Genomic DNA, 22,621 nt, shown 5'->3' on the forward strand with positions numbered 1-22,621 from the left:
AGATATTTCAGAAGAACTCGCCACGCCTCCTTTCATGCCTGTTTCAAGTATGCACCGACGACGTCACACCCTTGCTTTCAGAGTTTCCCGGTAGGTGGCAGAAAAATTTAGATCGTCAGGCCACCCATGTAACTTCTGTTGAAAAAGATTTGGGTTGCGGGTAGCGAGTTCCGACAGAACACAATCGTAATCAATCAGCAGTGTCCACTCCAGTAGACGTTATGCGCGAAAGGGTTAAATAGCTAAAGAATATAAAGAAATGTGACCAGTAGCTGAGTTTTCAACGCAATCTGTACTTACAGCATATCATTTTTGCCATCTATGTACACAATGCCTTAATATCAATAGAATTAAAAAATATATCGACCCGCCACACATCGTTTTAAGTTCAATTCTGACTGCTGCTTTATGTTTCCATGTGAATATACCCATCTGCATCACAGACTTATAATTTGTAATTTTGTAACTAATCTGAATACACCTCAAGTTGTTTGAGTGGGAGGTCACTTCCAATACATTTATAATTTCAAAAATAATTATGTATACGGGGTGTCCTTAACCCTTTAGAAACGAGTGTGATAATATAAACACATCTTGACGGAGAGGACGGGTTACCTTATAAGCCTTTTGCGTTTAATTTGTCGAATAAGTCATTTAATATCCATCATAGGGTCGAATGACTTCTGGGCCATTTTTTTTTCGTAGTCTTCTCTTGAAAAAAGACTGATAGTCATCCCTAAAGCGTTACCTGCGTTTATACCAATATATATTTGTATATTTTGTTAATAATACGTGGTTGAGGAGATATATTACTGGAATGTTATGGCAGATCATTGTAGTGTCATACCAATATACTTTCTGTTGGAATTAAGTTAACTCGTATTCCAACTGAAAATTAATTTTGAAGTGTAATGAATAAAATTATCTTTTAAGATGCAAGAAATAGTCTAGAAGATCTTTCTACCAACATATGTTGGTAATGCAATAATGATCCTTTTATATATATATATATATATATATATATATATATATAATTTTCGACATCATACCTGTTGAGATTGCCAGTAATACGTAGCATATAAATTTGAAAATGGGTAAACTTAGATTTTTTGTACGTAGTACAAGGAGGCAGCTAATACCGTTTCAAAAGCCTACTCGATTGCAATTCAAATATCTCTTTTCTGTGCTTCAAATAGAGCCTGAGTCGTACATATTTTACTGAACACCAACATTTTTCCTAAAGGATCTTAAGGATATTAAAAATTGTTAAAAAATATACTATTGTTTTCAAAGTACAACTACGTGTTTAGTACAACTACGAAGCTATGTTCCTGGTAATGTAATAAAATTAGGTTTTGCAACACATTGTTTAATTTCTCAGTAGATCTCCTAATATCGTCGAATGAATTTTCGTAAGATGTATCTAAGCGGCAAATATTGGTACCATTTTGATACTTCACAGTTGCAATAAGACAATCTAGATTTTCTCCTTCTGTTGTGTACCTATATATAAATACATCCATTGGTCGGGAATGATATTAATTCACCCAACCACATTACAAGTTTACGTTGATAGGCAGTATGTACTTCGTGCTTATGTTTTTTTAATCTTTGTTTACAAGAGATTACCAAAGCATTATTCTGCCATGAATATATATAATAGTATTTCCTTCGCACTCCCTAGGTACACTGTAGTAACGTGTTTAACTCAGCAGACACTTCCGAAGTAATGGTCTCTGTATATGCACCTGTTAGTGAATCTGTGTAATTTTCGTGTCATATTGCGTTTTTTAGAACATGCTTTTTCATTAATATTGAATGTTACCACGAAATTGATTCAGCAAGTACTGACAGCTTCAGGGTTGCTCAACACAACACCATGCACTGGTAGTTGGTAGCAGTTGAGGAGGGTTCATGCTATACAGAGATAAATAAGTAAACCCCAGTTCGTAATATTTCAAGGTACATGTAAGTTGGAGAAGTATTATTGAGCGGTGTTCGTGTTAATTTGTCGAACTGAAGTTTCGTTGAAGTACGTAGTAGAGAAAGCTTCCCTCAAAATCATTTCAGTTAATATGGTCTTAGTATCAATGATAAAAAGGATAACATACCACGTACATTAAAATTTACGATACAGTGAATCCCAACAAAGCAAAGAAAATATACTACTATATGCATTATGCTTGGAGGAAAGAAATGTTGCTAATTTATGTTAGATCATGTGTGCGAAAATGCTTAATTGAGAGATTGAAAGCAAGAATGGTCTGTTATAAAGCATTATTTAAAAAAAAAAAAAAAAAAAGCTTCAAAGTGTTAAATATCTCATGATTAGAATGTGTGCTGTTAGAATACTTTTGTGTATAGCTTCTTAGTCAGTTGAGATACGCATATCCCACTTTTCCAACAAATAATTCTTCATAGTTCTGACCTCTGGGTACCAATATCTCAAAAACATCAAAAATGTAACATAGACCATTCTTGCTTTCAACGCCTGAATTGTAGTCCTTGTCTTCGTGAAAATATCTATATGATTTCGACTTTTAATACAGATATTTTTCTTCATCTGTTTTCATTGTATTGTATATTTTTTAAATCTTTATTCATTTAATTGTATTTTACTCTGCGACGTAATCTGCTCGACCTTTTTACTGTTAATTATGACCACCACATAATGTCATTGAAATGATCGGCAAAACGGAATTTGTTCCGATAAAACGGAATTGTAAATAAAGTATTTTAACTTGGATATGTGTGTCATTCGCACCTTGTTATATGAGTACTTTATTTATTTTTATATTCTAGGTGTGTCAGAGTTGTACGGGTACACAGAATCCAGTTGAATGCATATCTTTGGATTGTCCAGTTCTGTTTCGAAGAAATTTAGCTAAGAGAGATCTAGACCAAGCGTCCTTTATACGTCAGTTACAAGATCGTTACTTGTTTTGAGATTGAAGTTACCGAATTGTTGTAATATAATAAAAAAAATGATTGTATGATTTGTACAGGCAATAGAATACAGAGTAGTTTTTTACCAACAACAAAGTTATCATTAAAGAAAGTTGTTTTCATTGTCAGATGTATCAATTCCGTAAGCGTGAGGGTGAATATGTAAATAATAAAGGAAACTGGTCGGAAAGATACTGACAAACATATAAGTGGGAAAAAAAAGTTGAAAATTAACCAATATTTGTTGAAAACTAATTTCAGGTATTTTACAAGCAAAGAGTGTGATAGAGATGAAATGGGTTAAGAACATTTGGGCTGAAATACAACGAGAAGTGTTACTGTGCAGTTTTGTTTTGTAGAAAAGAAATGTTAAGAATAAAATAAAATAAGAAAATGTGTAATGCTGCATGAATTTCTGATATTGCAGTTCCTAAATGTGTCGTAAATGCCAGTAGTAATTACTTACCAAAAATTCGAGTTGCGTCCAGCTAAAATGAGAGGGGCCAACTCAACATAGAACCAAGGCTTTGGCCTTTGCATGTCAATTGTATTAGAAATAAATCTTAAGAGTGTAACTTTTCAGAATCAGTCATTTCAGTAGTCTCATATTAAAAAGGGGAGCATGTTGTAATGATAGGCATATTGGTGATTAAAAAAAAAAAAAAAAAAAAAAAATCTGCCAATTAACCATGTGGCAGATGTTGATTTGAGATTTAATTGTAAATAGATTAATATATATTAAAGTTAATTTTATAAGACTAACGATAAACGTATGTTGAAGAACTCGAGGAATGTGTGGCATTTGCGAAGAAATATAACCAGCTTTTTTAAAATTGATTTATTTATAAAGATTGTAATTGTATCGGATGTAATGTTTATTTATATTTATTTTTGATATTCTACATGTATCCATTGAATGAAAATATATGAGATTTATAAAAACAGGTGAGAGCCATTAGTTCGAACAGATACATTTAAAATAATGAAATTAATTTTAAGGATTATTAAAGTAAACTGAAGAAGGAAGAAAAAAAACTGCACGCCCACACTTCTGCATATTTCGTTTCATTTTTTAAGCAGTTGCACCGCTTGATGTGGGATATATTGAGTTTCTTTTTGATTCCTTTTACCTATGAACTGTTAATCATTCAAAAAGACAAATTTCCTAGTTTCTCAGATGGAAATTTATGCAGATAAACAGCATAACCACCTCTGTGATTAACACAATTATATACGTATGGGAACATATATATATATATATATCTAAAGCTTTAAATAAGAACGTTTGAACCTATGTCAGAAGCAAATAAATGATTTCCAGTGTTTGTTGTAATAAAGCTGGTAGATAACGCAATAGTAATAGATACAAAATGTAGATATACATGTTATTAGAAAAGAAAAAGAAACGAAGGGAACTTTTAGAGCCGTCCCACCCAGTAAAGGTAAATACTAAACTTGGGATAGCATGTAAACAGGAACAAAAAGCACTATATGACACGAAGGTAAATTTAAGTTGTGGCAGCACCTATGTAAATATTACTTTAACACAGAAACTTCGCAAAATGATCATATAACATGGCCAGAAGTTTTATTTTTGAACTCAGTGCAGATTTTACGTGAATGTTATTTCTGGATCTATAATTTTGTAACATATGAGTCATTGTAGTAGTTCCGTGTTACCGAATCGAACCACTGTTCGCACTTAAATATCACAGTTGATTAAAAGCAAGATTTTAATAAACTGAACTAATAAGCAGCTTAAATGTAATTTTGTCATATCCAGTTTTTCTAGGCTTTTGAAGAAACGTTAAATATTTTATTATTTAAGTTGTGATTTTCTTACTGTATGACAAGGTGTAAATCAGAAATTAACTCGTTAAAAAACAGAAGTTTTTCTAAATTCCGTGTAAAACGTTACAAAAGTTATGTCCTTGTAAAATTGCTTTGTAAACACGTTGAATATATCACAGTTAAACACTGAACGATTCCTATCGAGAACTTTACAAAAATTAAACTAGAAGATGACAGTGTAGAGTAGAAATAAAAAGGTAACACCCAACGCGATACTGGTTGAAACTTTTTTTTTTTTTTTCGTTTAAATATGTTTGGAAAAAACCGAACTTGAATGTTCATTGTAGCTAACCATACTTCCTCAGTCGCATAAAATTGTGTTCTAGTAAGATAATACTATCTCCTAATGTACAAATTTTTTCTAAGTTTTTGTATTGTCCATTGTGAAAATATGAAGGTTTAACCTTCAGAAAATGTTTGTGAAGCATGCGAAAAAATATATATATATCCGGAATTTGTATTAACGAAATTACAGGAAGTTTTGTATTTATGTAATAATAATAGAAAAAAGTGCGCGGTTTCTGTGTTAAAAAGAAGTCAATTTGCTGCACTTAAGATGTTTAAATCCATTCCAAGTTTCACACTAGTCCTCATATATTAATTTTCACACCAACACATTCAATTTCTTGTAATCCTTAAAACACTTGCCTTGTGAATGGATTCGACACCGTATGAATTGTTTTGATTCCTGTGATTTTTATTCAATTTTAGATATGTATATATGACGTTATTACTCGCACTTCCTGATTTTTACATATCACATTTTTTTTAAGGAAAAATAACTTCATGTAAGTTCTACGTTATGTAAGTTGAAAACAACTTCCATTTTAAATAAAGGCAATTTCAGCTTCACACAACTAAATGTTCACTACAGTTAATATTTTTTTTCTTCTTTCACTTCTTGCCAGTGTGAAGGTTCCTGTTATTGCAGTATATTGACAAGTAGTTGAGTACGTGCTAATCGTAATTGAATTTTTAAAAAGTGTTGCATGTAGGTTTGTTACGAATATATTAAAAAAAAAAAAAAAAAAAAAAAAAAAAAACAACATTGAGTAATAATAACTTTTTGCAATTTACATAAGAATTGTTTGATTTAATATATTTTTGTGAGCACATTATATGTACCTTTCATCGTTAAGTTTATTCTTACGTTATTCGTTGTAGATAATGTGTCTTACGGAGAGCATTCTAAGAAAAGCTGTTGAAAAGTCTTTCTCGTTGTTTTGTCAATTTTAAATGTTTTTTATAGCACAAAAGAATATGACTTTTTGTATTTTGCACATTGTAATAATTGTGTACAGGGAGAAGAGAATCTTCCTTGTAAATTCTAGAAAACGAAATGTAATTTTTTTAAGCCTCACGAAGAAAATATTTGTGTGATGAATATATATATAGATATAGATATATTTTTCGTTGCCAAAGATTAGAAGAAAGGTCGAACAATGTTTTTGTTAATGCCTTCACAAAGAAAAGAAAAAAATGAACAAAAGAATCGTTATAAGCTCTATTCATCCAGGGCATCTTTTACAGAAGAAACAAGGTCTGTAAATAACTGCCTACATTTTTTTTTAATTATATTAGATATTAGTTTTGAAGCAGAAGGCATATACCATTTTGTTAGACAAATGTGTACATTATATAAATATATATACATACATAACCATATATTTTTGTAACAAGAAAATACCTCGTGGAATAGTGTGTTAGTTAGTTCCTGTATGGAACAGTGTGTTATTCCTCGATTTCAGATTCTTGTTGATAGTTGCTTTTGTAGTATATGCATAATAGAAGTAAATCTGTTTTTATTATTTTTTAAATTATCACGAAATGTGTGCGTGTGTGTAAAACTGTAATTTTAACCAATTTTTTTTTTTCATGTAAAAAAAAATATATATATATATATACGTTGAGTTACAAAGATTTGTATAAAGACATTCTTGTCAGTTTGTCATTACTTAGTTGTGTATAATTAAATGTTTTATGAGAAATACTAGATAAATTGATTTAGTTTACTGTATTCCTGTACACTCACCAACAGAATTGCTTACTCACACTTGTAGAATTGCATACTCACAACTTGGAAAGGAATGGAACAGTTTTAAGTACGGTATGCGTTGGTGCAGAGAAGGTATCGCTGGAAACCGTACTAAAATTGAAGGGTAAGGAGAAAAAAGAAGGAATGTCAGAAAACTGCGATTTAATATTGAAAACCGCGTAAGAAGAATAGGGTTAGTTACATTTTTTGCCCCTTTTTACATGGACATTTTTACATCTACATATGCATGGCATATACAGTCAAATAGTACCAAGTCACCAACAGATAGGACAAAGCACCCGAAAAAGCACATACATGGACATTCCTTGTTTTTCCCCCTTACCCTTCAATTATTCCAGTACTTCCAAAATTGTAGACAAAAGAATTTACAGTAAATCCTTCATATAACGGACTAAATGGAACGAAAGGATGTCCATAAAATCGAAAGTCCGTTAAATCGCGGATTGTGTTTACGAACATTACATGTTTGAAATAGGATATTGCGCTTGAACAGGTTTCACACTGATTTTGAAAGTCAAGGAAACCCTTCAAAATATGCCGAAAGTCATTGGAAATTACTATATTTCTCAATAGAATTTTTTTTGTACTTGCAGATTTTGAAGAAGAACGCTCAAAGAATCAAGACAGATTCAAAAAGATAAGAAAAGAGCTTAAGAAGGAAAAGAATCTTAAAAATAATAATAATAATAATATTAATGATAATAATAATAAAAAAAGCTTAAGGAGCACCGAAAAGTGTTAAAACTTCAAGCTTTGAAAGAACAAATTAAATTTTAAAAAATCAACTACTGCAGAATAAAGAAAATAACAGGTTTGTTGGTTAGAGATGGGCAAATTACGATATATGTTTACGTGTTTATGAATACATTCAGAATGCCGAAATATTAAAAATATCGTTACTGTATAATTATCGTTTGGCACTAGTGTTGGATATTATTCCAAATACAGGATGTTTGACTTATGAAAATTACTTAAGAGGAGCAAACTGTTTATACTATTATTAGAAAAATGAAAAGGAGAGCGTTGTACGGCTACCAATGGAATGGAGACCAATTAAAAAATATATATATATTATAAACGTAATGATAATGTTCGCGGTGTCGCGAGTTAGTGAAAATTTACTTATTTAGTCATGGAAATTCAAGAAAATTAATAACAGAATTTGAGTGAATAGTGTTGAAATTGTGCTGTATAATGCAAAGTATTTAATGTGCATACCATATCTATATATATAAAATTGAAAATCACCATGTTTGTGACTCTCAATCTCCAGAACTGCCCGACCGATCTCGATCAAATTTGTAACATGGATGAGGTTCGAGGCTGGGCTGGTTTTAGACCTTGATGGTTTAGTCACTTTGATGGTAGAACTAAGAGGGAGAGGGTATAAAAAATTAAATAAAACTTAACTCCTGAACCACTCGACCGATCTTGATCAAATTTTCAACATAGATGAGGGGCAGGCCTGGGATCGTTTTTATGATTTAAATTTGACGGAGCAACGTAGGGGAGAAGGAGGGGAAGATAATATATAAAAATCAATTTATATAAGACTGAAAGTGACTGTTTTTGTAACTTAATAACTCTTGAACTATCCGAACGATCTCAATCAAATTTTCAAGATACATGAGGTTCGGATCTGGAAATATTTTTATAATTTCACTTTAACGGTAGATCTTAGGGGAGGGGGAGAAGAGGAGGTCGTATAAATAAAAATTAATAAAACCTAACTTTTGAACCACCCAACCAATCTCGATCAAATTTTCAACATGTATGGCGGTCGGGCCTTGGGTGTATTTTATCGTTTCACTTTGACGATCCAACCTATACTTGCCGCGACCTTATCCTGATAGCCGAGATACGCAGCTTCAATTCAGGCGACTCTGCGCACATTACATAGTTCCTCCCGTTACACAAGTAAAACATTACTTAGGAGATCAATTCAAAGAGCTAATTGAGTTCAAGTATATAAAAATGTCAATACAGAAACAATATTTAAAATAAATGATACTACATTTATTAGTAAAGGGTTATGAAAATGACGTCACGACTCAGAATCGGAAAGAGAGAAGGAAAGAAAGGAGCGAAAAACCGGCAGCTAAGATGCGAGTCTCTTGCAAGTGTTGCAAGATTATAAACTTGAAAAATCTTATAACAAAAGCAGAGGACCAGTAAAATTACTTAATTGGTCAATGTTAGAAACCGTCCACAATGGATAGGAAATGGCTTAATATTTTTATATGATATATAAATTAAATAGAGTAACTACCCCGTAAGAAACTTCATTGCCTGCTGATAAATGAAACAAAAGAAATAACGGAACTCACATGTAACTTCGGCAATTTTTGTGCAGAGAGTAACACTGCTCTGCCAAATATCGTCTTCGCGCGTGCGTTAGAGTGGGTACGTGGGTGTACTGAAACTGAAACCATGAAGAGTGTTAAGCGCGAAGTTGAAAATATGAATGAATCCGAATTATTATCATCTCAGTATTATCGCAAACACGAGGAAGGGAAACCTCTTTAAAGTCAAGCAAAGTAAATTGTCAACAATTTGTACGCTCGACTAAGAGAAACATATGCAGACAAAACTATTGAAGAAACTGTTAATATGATTGTTGCCGGTTCGCTGTGGTTTACTCAGTGCTAATGTAGAGTTGCTGTGCTTTTAGAAAAAAAAAAAAAAATCGTATTTTTAATTTATTGTGTGGGAGGGTGGCTGCTCGTATGTTTCTGTTTATGATTGACCTTTTCCAGGTAGATATATGAGAATAACTTCATTTCTTATCCTTTCTTATCTTAATCAATTGAAATGAATAAGCAAAATAGTTTTCATGCTCTCGGGTTTTAATTGTGAGGATTGCAAATACATGACGTGCGAATTTCCAATACATTTATTACTATTGTCTTCATGAATTATTAAAACAAATAGACCAAGAAACATATTTTTCGTAAGCGGCAGGAAAAGGACGAGAAATCATCGCTCCGCGCATATCAGCTGAAACTCAGAACAGCGCCAGTTGAAACCCTGGCGATTGAGAGCCAAACCAAAACACACACACATACAAAGGCTTCCCTGTGAAAAGGTTCGCGCGCCGACATGTATTAATGCGCTTGTGATGTGGCTCTCAAGTTAACATTGCGTTTAGTATAGGGGAGGAGGAGGGATGAGATATATATGTAAAAAAAAAAATAAATAAATAAATAAAATGATGACCCTTTGTGACCATCACTCTTAAACCACCTGACAAATCTCAAATTTTCAACATACATGAGTTTAGGGGCAGAGATTACTTTAAGCTATTCACTTTGACGATGCAACGTAGAGGAGGGGAGAGGAATTTAAAATTGATCAAAAATGACCAATATTAGTGTTGAATCCATACTTTTCAGGGTCGATCAGAGAAACAGTGACACTTTTGATGCTGTTTTAATCCAAGTTCAGTTCTGATAGTTGGAGAGGGGGAGGGTACAACGTAGGGGAGGGGATAAACATTTAAAAATAATTGAAAATGATTAATATTAGTGTCGAATCCATAGTTTTATGAGTAGCTGCGATTAACAGTGACAATTTTGATGCCGTGTGCCGCAGCACGGAGGAGGGGGAGCTATATATACAGTAATAATGATCGAAAATGACCAATATTAGTGTTTAATGCATAGTTTTTGGGATCATTCAGATGAACAGTGACATTTCTGATCCGGTTTAAATCCAAAATCAGCCCCGCCACTTGGGGGAGGGGAAAAAGAGATATAAAAAAATGACCATTATCAGTGTGCATTTAAAATATTTATTTCAACCCAGCGAAGCGGGTAATATATGCTAGTTAATATATATAAACACCTTATAACTGTATATTAAAACGGTGAAAAACACTCAGGCTTGCTATTTTTGCGTTGAGTGTTTTCTTAGTAACCAACGATCTGAACTGCCATATTACAATCGCATCGCTCAGTACTTCTTTTAAAAATCTGGTTGAAACTTTTGCTTCAACAATTTCTTCCTTCCAGCTACATTTGTTAACATTAGCCAAATTCTGTCCATTAAATCCGAAGTTTCGTTGGTTCGAGGACAGTTAAATCCGGGTTTAATGTCGTGAAAAAATCCTACACAATCAAAGATCTGTACATTAGAAGTGCTTTCGCTAATCGCTTCATCGAATGGGGAGGGAAAGTAGCTGTAGAAGAGTAATTTCCAGTTCAATGTTATGTGGCGTCACAGTGCTGCTCCCATTGTCTGTAAAGAAGGTATAAACGAAGAATGCAAGGCAACACTGATAGGAAAACAAAAACAGATGGTAGATGCGTTCGGGAATTCACTACTCGTGCACTTCCAACTCATTTCTAGTTAATTACTTCTTGTTCCTCTCTCTACCTATCTCAGCTGCCAGGGACCTTACCCCATGCCGTAAGCGTCGATGGACCACGGATAGGAAACTAGCGACATGTCGCCAAAAGTTAGCGGCCCCGCAGCGACGATCGGCGGTGGCCCCACTTCCGTTTTGAAAATTATACCACAGCGGCAGAGAAGCGACGAAATGCCAACGAACCACAAAATTATTCCCCCAAAATACGTTAAATCGCCTATATGCGTAATTTGTTTGCATTAAGGTGTCTAAAAACATTTTTTTAAAGTATTAAAAAAAAGCACCCCGAGCTGGGCGCGAACCACCAACCTTAGGATTACTAGTTGCGTGTTCTTCCGAATTCGCCATGGAGGCGATGAAGAAAACACAGCTTGTAGAGTGATAAATCGTTCAAGTCTTTTTAATATTTGGAATCAGATCAAATGCACTCGTCATGTAATTTTGTAACAAAATGGCAAGCGTCTATTTACTTTTTTCATAGTTCTCCCATATTCACTTGCTAGTGATCGGCAACAGTTGCCATCTAAATTCATACAATTATACGCACCCATCCCAAGATTTTTCACTACATGATGTAAAGGCAGGAGTTACTCTTGACTCCCCGGAGTTCAAGTATTGTCCTTATAATAATAATTCGTAAGGGAAAAATAATATATAATAATAAACGCATGCACATGACTGGCGATAGTTCGTGTCCTTTCGCGATTCCCCGCGACAAATCGAAGGAGCGCAGACCAAAATGTCCTCACTGTTACGCGGTGGAAACTTCAATACCACCGACTCTAGATATCTGCTGGGGACGCGGTGGCTCATCGTGGTGGACAAACACCGTGCTTGTGGGTTTTCTCGGGGTTCTCCCGTTTCCTCCCACTTTCTTCATTCCACCATTTCACTCATCTCTCATCATCACCGTCTCCTTTAGCCTAACCGGCAAAACCGTGGGACGTAAAACTTAAGGATTTCATTTCATTTTTCTAAATATCTGCTTCGACGCGTCGCTATATCGACGATCGCCATTTACCGGCAAGTGGGCCACTAGGTGTTGGCGACGTTTACGGCATGGGGTACATTCCAATGCGATCCCCACTCGGCAAGTTCACAGCTGCTTCAAGATTTTTTTAAACTTACTTTTCCTCCCTATATTATGAAGTGCGTAGCGAAAACGCTAATAATAATTATATTATTATTATTCTGTGGTAATTCCTGTTTTGAAGTTTCTGCACAATAAATATAACTTATATATCAGTACATATCAGTACAATAGATCCAAATATTTGTTTGGTGTGTGTTTCAGTGGTGATATGTGATGTACAGTTTTAGTGAGGAGTCTAAACCACGTCATCACAAAAAATCATCAAATGCCATGCACTCGTCTCCAGGACTAGAACATGTTACGAGCGAGATTAGAGCAAAAACTAATTTTACAGGGTTGAAGTGAAATAAAAGAAGTAGGTTTAAAGATCCACTTTGCACTTATTGAATGCTATTGTTTGACAACACACTTTCTTTAGAGCTTTGTTTTTCACTATAACCTGTAAGTTTTTTCTGTGAGAATTAAGCAGTTAGCTAATTACATTTATTTATCAGGACATAACAGAGATAAGTCCAGTAACAATTTCCTGTACATATAAGACATTGAACTAAAACATAATAGTAAAATAAGCAAGTGAATTTCCTTTTACAGTGTAAAACTACAGTAGACTTCCAAAGTATGGAAATTCAATGTTCAAACTTGAAGTAGTACATTTGTAACTATTGGTTGAAATAGATTAATATGATCAAAGATAGAACTTGTTCCTCGGACGCGGAATCCATATAATAATAATAATAATAATTTAAAAAATAGTCGCTATTCCGTACTGATTTTATTCTATAAAGGTTGAAACAGGAAATCGTTAATCTGAACTACCTCCGGAGAGAATCGGGGGTTAAGGAAGGAGATAGATTTGCTCTTAGGAAACTGAGTCGATTGCATTTTTTTTTTTACCTCTTACCGCTTTTGCTCTACGGAAATCAGTATTGAAATCGGAAGTAGTAGTAAATTTGAACCACTTTCTGTTTTGGTAAAGTGTTGTGGGTTATGATAGCACCATTGAGACCCTGAATCTTTTGCAGAAAATCGCTTGTCGCTGTCTAAATAAGACCATTTTTGTAATATGCCGATAAATGTTGAAACCAGAAGAGGTTAATTTGAACTACTTCCGGTTTGAATAGGACTAGTTTTATTGGAAAAAGTAACAGAGTTCTGTTGAGATTTAAAGATAAGGATTACTTCAAGACCATTTAACAGCACAATCAACAGAATGTCAGGTTTTTTTTTTTTTTTTTTTTTTTATCATCATCATCAGAATACATAAGAAAATGATAATTAATACAATTGTTCGAATCATTGTTCGAACAAATAGAAGAAACAGAAGCGGTCCCAAGGTAGATCCTTGAAGGACACCTCAGAAAATATCGTAAAATGCAGAAATATAACCACAAATTTTCTATTAGAAAGATATGAGACAAGCCATCTAATAATTAATAGAAAAATCATATTCTTTCAACTTTCTTATATAATGAGGCAATTTATAAAGACTTTAGAGAAATCAAACATATATACTATTGCGTACAGACAATAACTCCAATGAAGCAACGAATCAGTTCAATTGCCTATATACAGTCGCTCACATTAATATTCGGTTTTTATTAGGTATTGCCAAAAGCAGATTGGATTTGGATAATAAAACATGATTTATACGGCAAAAGAAAAAAAAAATGAAATGAAATCTTTAAGTTAAACGTCCCACGGTTATGCCGGTTAGGCTAAAGGAGACGGTGATAATGAGAAATGAGTGAAATGAAGAAAGTGGGAGGAAACGGGAAAACCCACGAGCACGGTGTTTGTCCACCACAAAGTCCACATGACGCGAGCTGGGATCGAACCAGGGACCCCAAGCACCGGAGGTGAACGCTCTACCACTGAGCCATCGCACCCCCCTAAGGCAAAAGATACGTAGATACATATTGAACGCTGAAAGAAAAAAAATGTGACACAAAATGCTAATCAATGCTTGGTAACGGGATGTGAAACAGATAATGGACCAAAAAACCTCCCATTACTATTCGGTTTCGATAACACCAACGGTTTTTACTCCTTCCTGTACTATGTAGAGGGCGTGGTATGGTGACAAGACATGTACTGCAGATGACAGCAGAAGACAGGTCATGGCAGAGGTGCATAAGCAGCGCTGAACGTTGTGAATCAAACAGGTTACATGGATTGTGGCGAATATGGGTAGAAAAGGTAAAAATACATGTCTCGAGCAGCGGTAATTGGTGATCTATCATCATGTAAAAGGGCGTAAATACGCTAAAACAGCTGAAATATTACGCATCCCGAAGAGTACCGTTAGAGACATTGCCAGGATGTGTAAAAACAAAAATAGAATAGAATCCACACCACAAATTGGACAGCCCAGGAAATTGTCAGATGGTAACGAACGTGCTATTCTTCGGAAAATTAAGAACAATCCCGGGCTAAGTGCAGTGAGTATTGCGGCATCCCTAAACTCCGAGTTAGTCAAGAACGTTATCGCAGAAACAGTCAGCAGAGTGTTGAATTGTTCCGTGTTTCATGGTAGGGTACCAAGTAAAAAACCGTACGTAAGTAAAGTCAATAGAAGAAAAGATTTAATTTCGCACGAAAACATGTGGGTAATTGGGTAAGTCTTATACGTGGACGAAAGTAAATTTGAGGTGTTTGGTTGTTTTCCCACCAGTCTGCCGACTTACCCACAAGTTCTCGTGCGAAATTAAATCTTTTCTTCTTCTATTGACTTTACTTACGTACGGTTTTTTTACTTGGTACCCTACCATGAAACACGGAACAATTCAACACTCTGCTGACTGTTTCTGCGATAACGTTCTTGACTAACTCAGAGTTTAGGGATGCCGCAATACTCACTGCACTTAGCCCGGGATTGTTCTTAATTTTCCGAAGAATAGCACGTTCGTTACCATCTGACAATTTCCTGGGCTGTCCAATTTGTGGTATGGATTCTTTTCTATTTTTGTTTTTATACATCCTGGCAATGTCTCTAACGGTACTCTTCGGGATGCGTAATATTTCAGCTGTTTTAGCATATTTACGCCCTTTTACATGATGACAGATCACCAATTGCCGCTGCTCGAGACATGTATTTTTACCTTTTCTACCCATATTCGCCACAATCCATGTAACCTGTTTGATTCCCAACGTTCAGTGCTGCTTATGCACCTCTGCCATGACCTCTCTTCTCCTGTCATCTGCAGTACATGTCTTGTCACCATACCATGCCCTCTACATAGTACAGAAACGAGTAAATACCGTTGGTGTTAACGAAACCGAATATTAATGGGAGGTATTTTTGGCACATTATCTGTTTCACACCCTGTTACCAAGCATTGATTAGCATTTTGTCACATTTTTTCTTTCGGCGTTCAATATGTATCCACGTATCTTTTGTCTTACAAATTATGTTTACTTAACAGTTTATTATCCAAATCCAATTTGTTTTTGGCAGTTCCTAATAGTAACCGAATATTAATGTGAGCGACTGTACATCAAATCATACATTAATGAAGTTCCGAATGAAAAAAAATGCGACTAAATTCGGGACTGAGTCAGGGTTTCTAGCCCACTAGGCATGCACTAATCATTCACTGAGTCTATACTTGTATGTGACTTGGCGTTAGAAATATCGGTTGCTTTTTCTATTATATGTATACAGGGTGTTTCAAAACTACGCCAACAACGTTTTGGAGGTGATTCTTTTCACCAAGATAAGAAAAAGTATAGACCAACCTGAGTGCACAAATGCTTCCTTTCGGAGTTATAGGCTGCTGAAAACATGAAAAAATGAACTTTAAAGGTCCATAGCTCCTAAACTATGGGATCTATCGTAGTCGGATCAAGACTTCACTTAGGAACTACTATATGCCCAAGTTTCAGAATCCTGTGGTACTTCCACAACAATTTTTATAGATGTAGTTCGTGAGTACTTCAGATTATATGCACGTAGCCGAACTTCCTCTATAAAAATTGTTGTATAATTAGCGCAGGATTCTGAAACTTAGATATTTGGATAGCGCACATATCTATATATATAAAAGAGAACGCACAAAATCCTTTGTCCGCTCATCACGCTAATACGGCTGAACCGATTTCTTTCATTTTTGGGGGGTTGTTAGGATTTGGACCCTAGATGGTTTTTATCATATCACTTTAATTTTCAATTACCAGTGTCTTGAGATAATTGACCATTCAGGTGTCCATACGTACAAATCCTTTGTTATTAGTTCATCATAGGTATAAAAATAAACGTATTTATATGCAACCCGCATGACCCTGTGACTCGGCGGGTTAACATAACTGACAGGCGCTATAAATCACTTGAAAGCGAAAAAGTAAAAATTATCTAAGTAACAAAGTTTATTGCGTTCCGGGATGACCGCAGCGAAGCGGGGCGGGTTAACATAAATGACAGGCGATATAATGTTAACATTTACTGCAATCTTCTATGGTTTTTATCATATCACTTGAAAGCGAAAAAGTAAAAATTATCTAAGTAACAAAGTTTATTGCGTTCCGGGGTGACCGCAGCGAAGCGGGGTGAACGCTGCTAGTTAGTTTCTAAGTGAGTCTTGACCCAACTACGATAGGTCCCATAGTTTTGGAGCTATGGACCTTTAAAGTTCATTTTATCATGTTTTCGGCAGCCTGTAACTCCGAAAGGAAGCATTTGTGCATCCAGGTTGATCTACACTTTTTGTCTTATCTTGGTGTCAGGAATCGCTTCCCAAACGTTGTCGGTGTTATTTTGAAACGCCCTGTATATCGTAGAGAGCATTTACTGGATTTTTGGTTCGATCCAAGGCCATGTAAGTTTGTAATGGGAGCCCCCGCCAAGTGAACTTTGTGGTGATGGACAAACACCGTGTGTGTGGGTTTTCTAGGGGTTCTCCCGTTTCCTCCCACTTTCTTCACTCTACCATTTTCATTCATTACTCATCATCACCGTCTCTTTAGCCTAATCGGCATAACCGTAGGACGTAAAATAAAGATTTCATTTCATTTTTTTTTTTTTGTGATGAGAATAGTGCGTGTGAAGGTTTTCTCGAGTTTATCCCATTTCCCACATTTTCATTCTATCAGTTACATAATTTACTATTATACTAAAAGGTGTACCGGTATATGAAGCTACTATGAAAGATAATTAATTCATTAAATATATTTACACACATTCTGTTTCTCAGCGAGCTGGAGCTGATGGTGGAGAGAGGAACACCAAAATTAACGTTTATCAGACCACGTACGTGAGCGAGGTGGGGAGAAAACATTTTGATCTCCAGTGAGTTTATTTGGAGTGGATCATATTTGTTCCTTAAAAGACTACGGCCCGCCATACCAGCAACGGCAATGAGAACACAGGAATTAGTAGGAAAAGTGAGGACACATCGCGGAAGACCGAAATGCGTCACTGGGAATCCTTGCTGAAGGTCAACTTCGTTGTGAGTAAAGATAAGAAAAAAATAAAGAGTAAAATTGTTGGCAATTTATAGTTTTAAACTTAAAATAATGGAATTTTTTGCCAATAACAGTAGCAGTTTGCTTTCCATACTGGTAAGGTGCCCTATGTTACTTCATAAATGAAAATATAACGTTTTCAGTTTAACAGGTTGTTTCAAACGAAACAAAAGACCACGCGAAAATGACACGAGGAATGTACACATTGTTATGTGAGGGAAGCTAGAAAACTTTGAATCCGTTTCCTAACAATGCTGTATTGTTGATATGGTGAGGGTTCAAGGGACAGCTTGCTGAACTGGTAATTTTAGTTTTTCATAGAGCGCATTACCAGTGCGGAGCCCAAACGGATGGTGTGATTGGAAAAATGTCACCATTTTAGGTTGAAAAATATCTATCGCTCTCTTTCCACTTTTTGTATCTTGCCACTCATAACGAAGTTGGCCTACGGACCTTGACTTTTGATACATCCTATAATTCGGTCAATACAGTGAAACAACTGTATGCCATTCATGAACCCATCACTAGACCTTGAAATACGTAGTTGGGAAACGACAGAATGGGAGGAAATGGTCTTTTTCTTGGTGATCTTGCTTCTTGGTGCTTGCGTCTCGAAATGCGTTACTTTTCTTCCAGATACAATAAGATATCAATTGCAAATGGTATGCCTGTACCTATTGTCAATTCTTCGTTCGGTCTTCAGTAATATTATGTAGTGGACTGGTCTGTGGTGTTGAAAACCAAAGAGGTACCGAAATGAACAACGTCACGTTACTTTGCTCTTTGAAAGCAAGAAATTCAAAATTATTACCGAAATTCACAGCTATTAACTAAAAAGAATATTTTCTAATAATGCAATTTCAAGTTCATATTTACAAATTAACTTTACAGATTTCACTAGTATATTAACAATATCACTAGTATATTTAAATTATAATGATTAACAGGATTAGAAATTTTAAAGGGCAATGATGACCTCAAAGCCTACGTTCTTATAAATTTATAATAGAAGTAAGATTCTTATATACTTGAATGCCTAGTCCGTCTTATACTTTGTTGTATTTTATCCTCACAGCTGTGGACATCACGTCGCCTATTCCTTACAATTCTAATGAACTTCACCTATTTACATCCTTTTTTTCTTCCAATAGTTCAGTGGAATTTTGAGAAACTGGCCTCGTGATGTCCACAGCAATTATGAGAACGAAATATTGCTAAGTATAATCAAACTACACATTACGGTAAATAACAATGTTATTATTCATTTTCATAAAGGTGCGTGCATATGCATACTGTAACTTATTAACATCCTGTTGAGTTTTCTGAAATTGCTATGACCAAATTTTAAAAAAAATATCGGTTCTGTTAATAATCATTATTCAAATATTTACATTTTGGCACTATCTCATTTTACTTCTCTTTGCATTGAGTTTTAAAAATGGACTTTGCAAATTCCTCCTCTATACATGTAATGAGGTTTTAATGCCTCGGATGTTCAGAATAGTTGTTTGCAAATAAAGCAAATGCTCGATGCTTTTTGTAAATTAAAGAGAGAGAGAGAGAGAGAGAGAGAGAAAGTCTAAGTTCTTTGGGCTACGAAACATTTTAGAATACAATATTAACATTTCCAACATTAAATGACTAAAAATTCGATACTCGGGTTCTCAAGGTTTAACAAGGAATATAAATAAAAATGTTAAAAGAAAAAAAAAAAACTATTCCATCGCGACTCTGGAACTTACAAAAGGAATAATTGACACTTTTGACCAGAGTATATACACTTATTTATTAAAACTAAAATACAGTGTAACGATTTCGACAACTTAACGTTACCTTCATCAGACACTAACTGCTCATGAGTTAGCTGCTACAGTTAGTGTCTGATGAAGATAACTTTAAGTTGCCGAAGCCGTTACACTGTATTTTAGTTTTAATAAATAAGTGTATATACTCTGGTGAGAAGAATCAAACATTCCTTTTAAAAAAACCTGTATCTATTACAAAAGGTATACCCGATGTATGTAATACATTTAAATTCGCACGGAGGATTATGTCCTTTGGATTAAATGAAATAATGGTAGGGCAATTATTTTTAACAAAAGAAGAAATACAATGAAAATTGGAAGACACGAAGAAACTTCATGCACGAAGTATTCGTCGTAAGGTCCAAACATGTACTTTTCTAGACATACGCGCACAACTACTAAGCTGTTCGGTATTCTGAACTAAAAGTAAAAAGTTAAACACGTTTTGAATGCACATGGCATAAATGCAATAGCATAAGGTAACATCTGGAAACAGACATACAGAATTGTGCACAAAAGCTGGAATAAATATAATCAAAATATTTTTAGTATATAAGCAGCCAGGATTTTACTCAAAACACATAATCTGGACATTCTAAATTTACAAAACGAAGAAAATCACACGATTAATTGTTACTACACAAAGATGATCAATTATCACATAAAGGTAGAGTTGTTTTCTAAATGTTCAGTTGCATACGAGCTCCCTCGCCACATGGTTATCGTACTTACTTTCGGCGCGGGAGCATGGTTCGATTCTCAGTGTTCATGTAGTTTGGATTTCATGCTAAGCTGTAGGTTCACGTCTGACACAGTATTGGTGCGAAAGGGACGTTACACTCCAACCAACCATATTCCATGTAAAACAGATAGGGATGTATTTCACTTATTAAAAGAACAATTAGTAAAAATATATTTCACAAACGGAATTATGTAATTGGATTCTATGCGTATTGTACTTCTACATAAATGCATAATCAGTTTTCAGAATACTTCTCCTCATTACTAGGATTGCATATAGATTTCATGGGCCCGTAGATAGTTTTTATTATTATTTAATATTTCAAGAAAAATTTTATTTTATCGCTGATAAACATGACAAATATGTCGAGGTTCCTTCCTTATGGGTGGCCCTGCTTTTTACTATATATTATCATCGAAATAACCATAGATGCATTTCAAAATGTGCATCCCGGTACCTTACACGATTTTACGAGTTCTGCCGATTGCTGTAAGAATTTGTAAGAATCATAGATGACGAAGTCTTCATTCCTGCGCTTTCGAGTTGACTAGAAAGCGGAACAGTCGGTAGGTAGATCTCGTAAAATCATATACGGTACCAGTGTTAACTCAAAATCGCAAGTTATGAGATATGCTTATTGGTTATTCCAACGAAGACGTGTTACTTCTTATCGAACTCAAAATAGCAAATTATGAGATACGCCTATTGGTTATTCAACGACGATATATTACTTCTTAACGATTCCATTTGTCTATCACTCATAATTTATAATTAACAATCTGTGACTAAGGATCGCAAAGGTTCATCGGCACAAAAATAAAATTATTTTCCAATCTATCCTATGCCATGCCAACCCACTTGAGATTCTTATTACCCACCTTCCTATAATTCTCTTTGGTCTACCCAAAGGTCTTCTTTCCTTCATGCACCCCGACCAGGACTGTGTATCCTGCGAGCCCTTTTTTTGCACCAAATATTAGCATATAGACTTAAATTAGTTTAAAAGAAAACGCTCTACAGATTAGAACATTTTGACACCAGAAGAACCGGTCCTAAGAATCAGTGTTCGAACCCATATTTCACAGCTACAAGAGGGAAAACTGGTACTGGATTGGATTTTGATAAAAACTGAGGTGACAAATGTCACGGGGTCTGGCTTTAACATTCCACACTCTTATCCATACGTACGATTGAGATCTAACAATTGTCATGTGGGTAAGAAGCAAGCTGGCGACGTAACGAAGGTAAATCTAAAATGCCTATCGGCAAATTTTCGGCACTGTAGCCATTCCTTTTTACAATCTGTTCTAGAAATGAGAAAATAGTTTTAGTAATAAGTTGGCTATGGAGATTATCTGATAAATGGAAGAAATAGCAGATATTATATTTCACCAATTCCTCTGTAGAAGCAAATTCATTTATATACAAAGAGTAGAAAAAAAATACGACTGGGCTGACAATCAAATCCGCGCCTCCAGTTTACCCTTACATTATGTGACTGAGCAAAATATGGGGTATGAATGAAACCTCTTAACGCATCCGTCAGTCACTGTATAAAAATATGATCATAATAGGAAAATACACATGAGACTCTTGATTTATAGTAGTTAAAATTTAATCAACCTTGCTTTTTAATTACAGTCCCTGTTGTTATGATCATATATTCATCTCAATTCATTTTCTTAGGCTTCATGTCATATTTCATTTTTAAAATTAGTCGACCGTATACTTATTAATATTATTCGTTTATTATTATTATTATTATTATTATTATTATTAGTAGTAGTAGTAGTAGTAGTAGTAGTAGTAGTAGTAGTAGTAGTAGTAGTAGTAGTAGTAGTAGTAGTAGTAGTAGTAGTAGTAGTAGTAGTAGTAGTAGTAGTAGTAGTAGTAGTAGTAGTAGTAGTAGTAGTAGTAGTAGTAGTAGTAGTAGTAGTAGTAGTAGTAGTAGTAGTAGTGGTGGTGGTGGTGGTGGTGGTGGTGGTGGTGGTGGTGGTGGTGGTGGTGGTGGTGGTGGTGGTGGTGGTGTAGTAAACGTGTTAAGTAAGCACAAACAAAGAAAAGTTGTAAACTTGAGATAGTTTTGACAGGATTGGCGACGCGTTTTCAGGACGTTGTTTTCGTAAGGAGGTCACGCCATTCCGAGGCGAAAAGGAAGAAAAAATTGCAAAAATATAGAAAATTTATAAAAACATTAGGTAGTATTAAAATTAAGACTCTACTTACATTTAGCAATGGGAAATGATGAAGTGAGAAAAAGCTTATTTTTATAAAATTGTATTAGAGAAAGAGTTTAAAGTGCGAA

At 34.8% G+C, this 22,621-nt stretch overlaps 1 protein-coding gene across 2 annotated transcripts in view; it reads left to right on the forward strand.

Moving 5' to 3' along the window:
• The window catches only part of PolZ1 (DNA polymerase zeta catalytic subunit), a 144,821-nt gene extending 138,978 nt beyond the window's left edge, over positions 1–5,843 (forward strand). For both annotated transcript variants that reach the window (XM_081728977.1, XM_081728969.1), the window contains one exon: positions 2,803–5,843. In XM_081728977.1, coding sequence (XP_081585103.1) covers positions 2,803–2,946 — 144 coding nt within the window. In that variant the 3' untranslated portion in view covers positions 2,947–5,843. The remainder of the gene's footprint in view (positions 1–2,802) is intronic.
• The last annotated feature ends 16,778 nt before the right edge of the window (positions 5,844–22,621 follow it).

The sequence above is a fragment of the Thermobia domestica genome, chromosome 1, assembly GCF_964235325.1.
Source record: "Thermobia domestica chromosome 1, izTheDome1.hap1.1, whole genome shotgun sequence".
NCBI classification, from domain to species: domain Eukaryota; kingdom Metazoa; phylum Arthropoda; class Insecta; order Zygentoma; family Lepismatidae; genus Thermobia; species Thermobia domestica.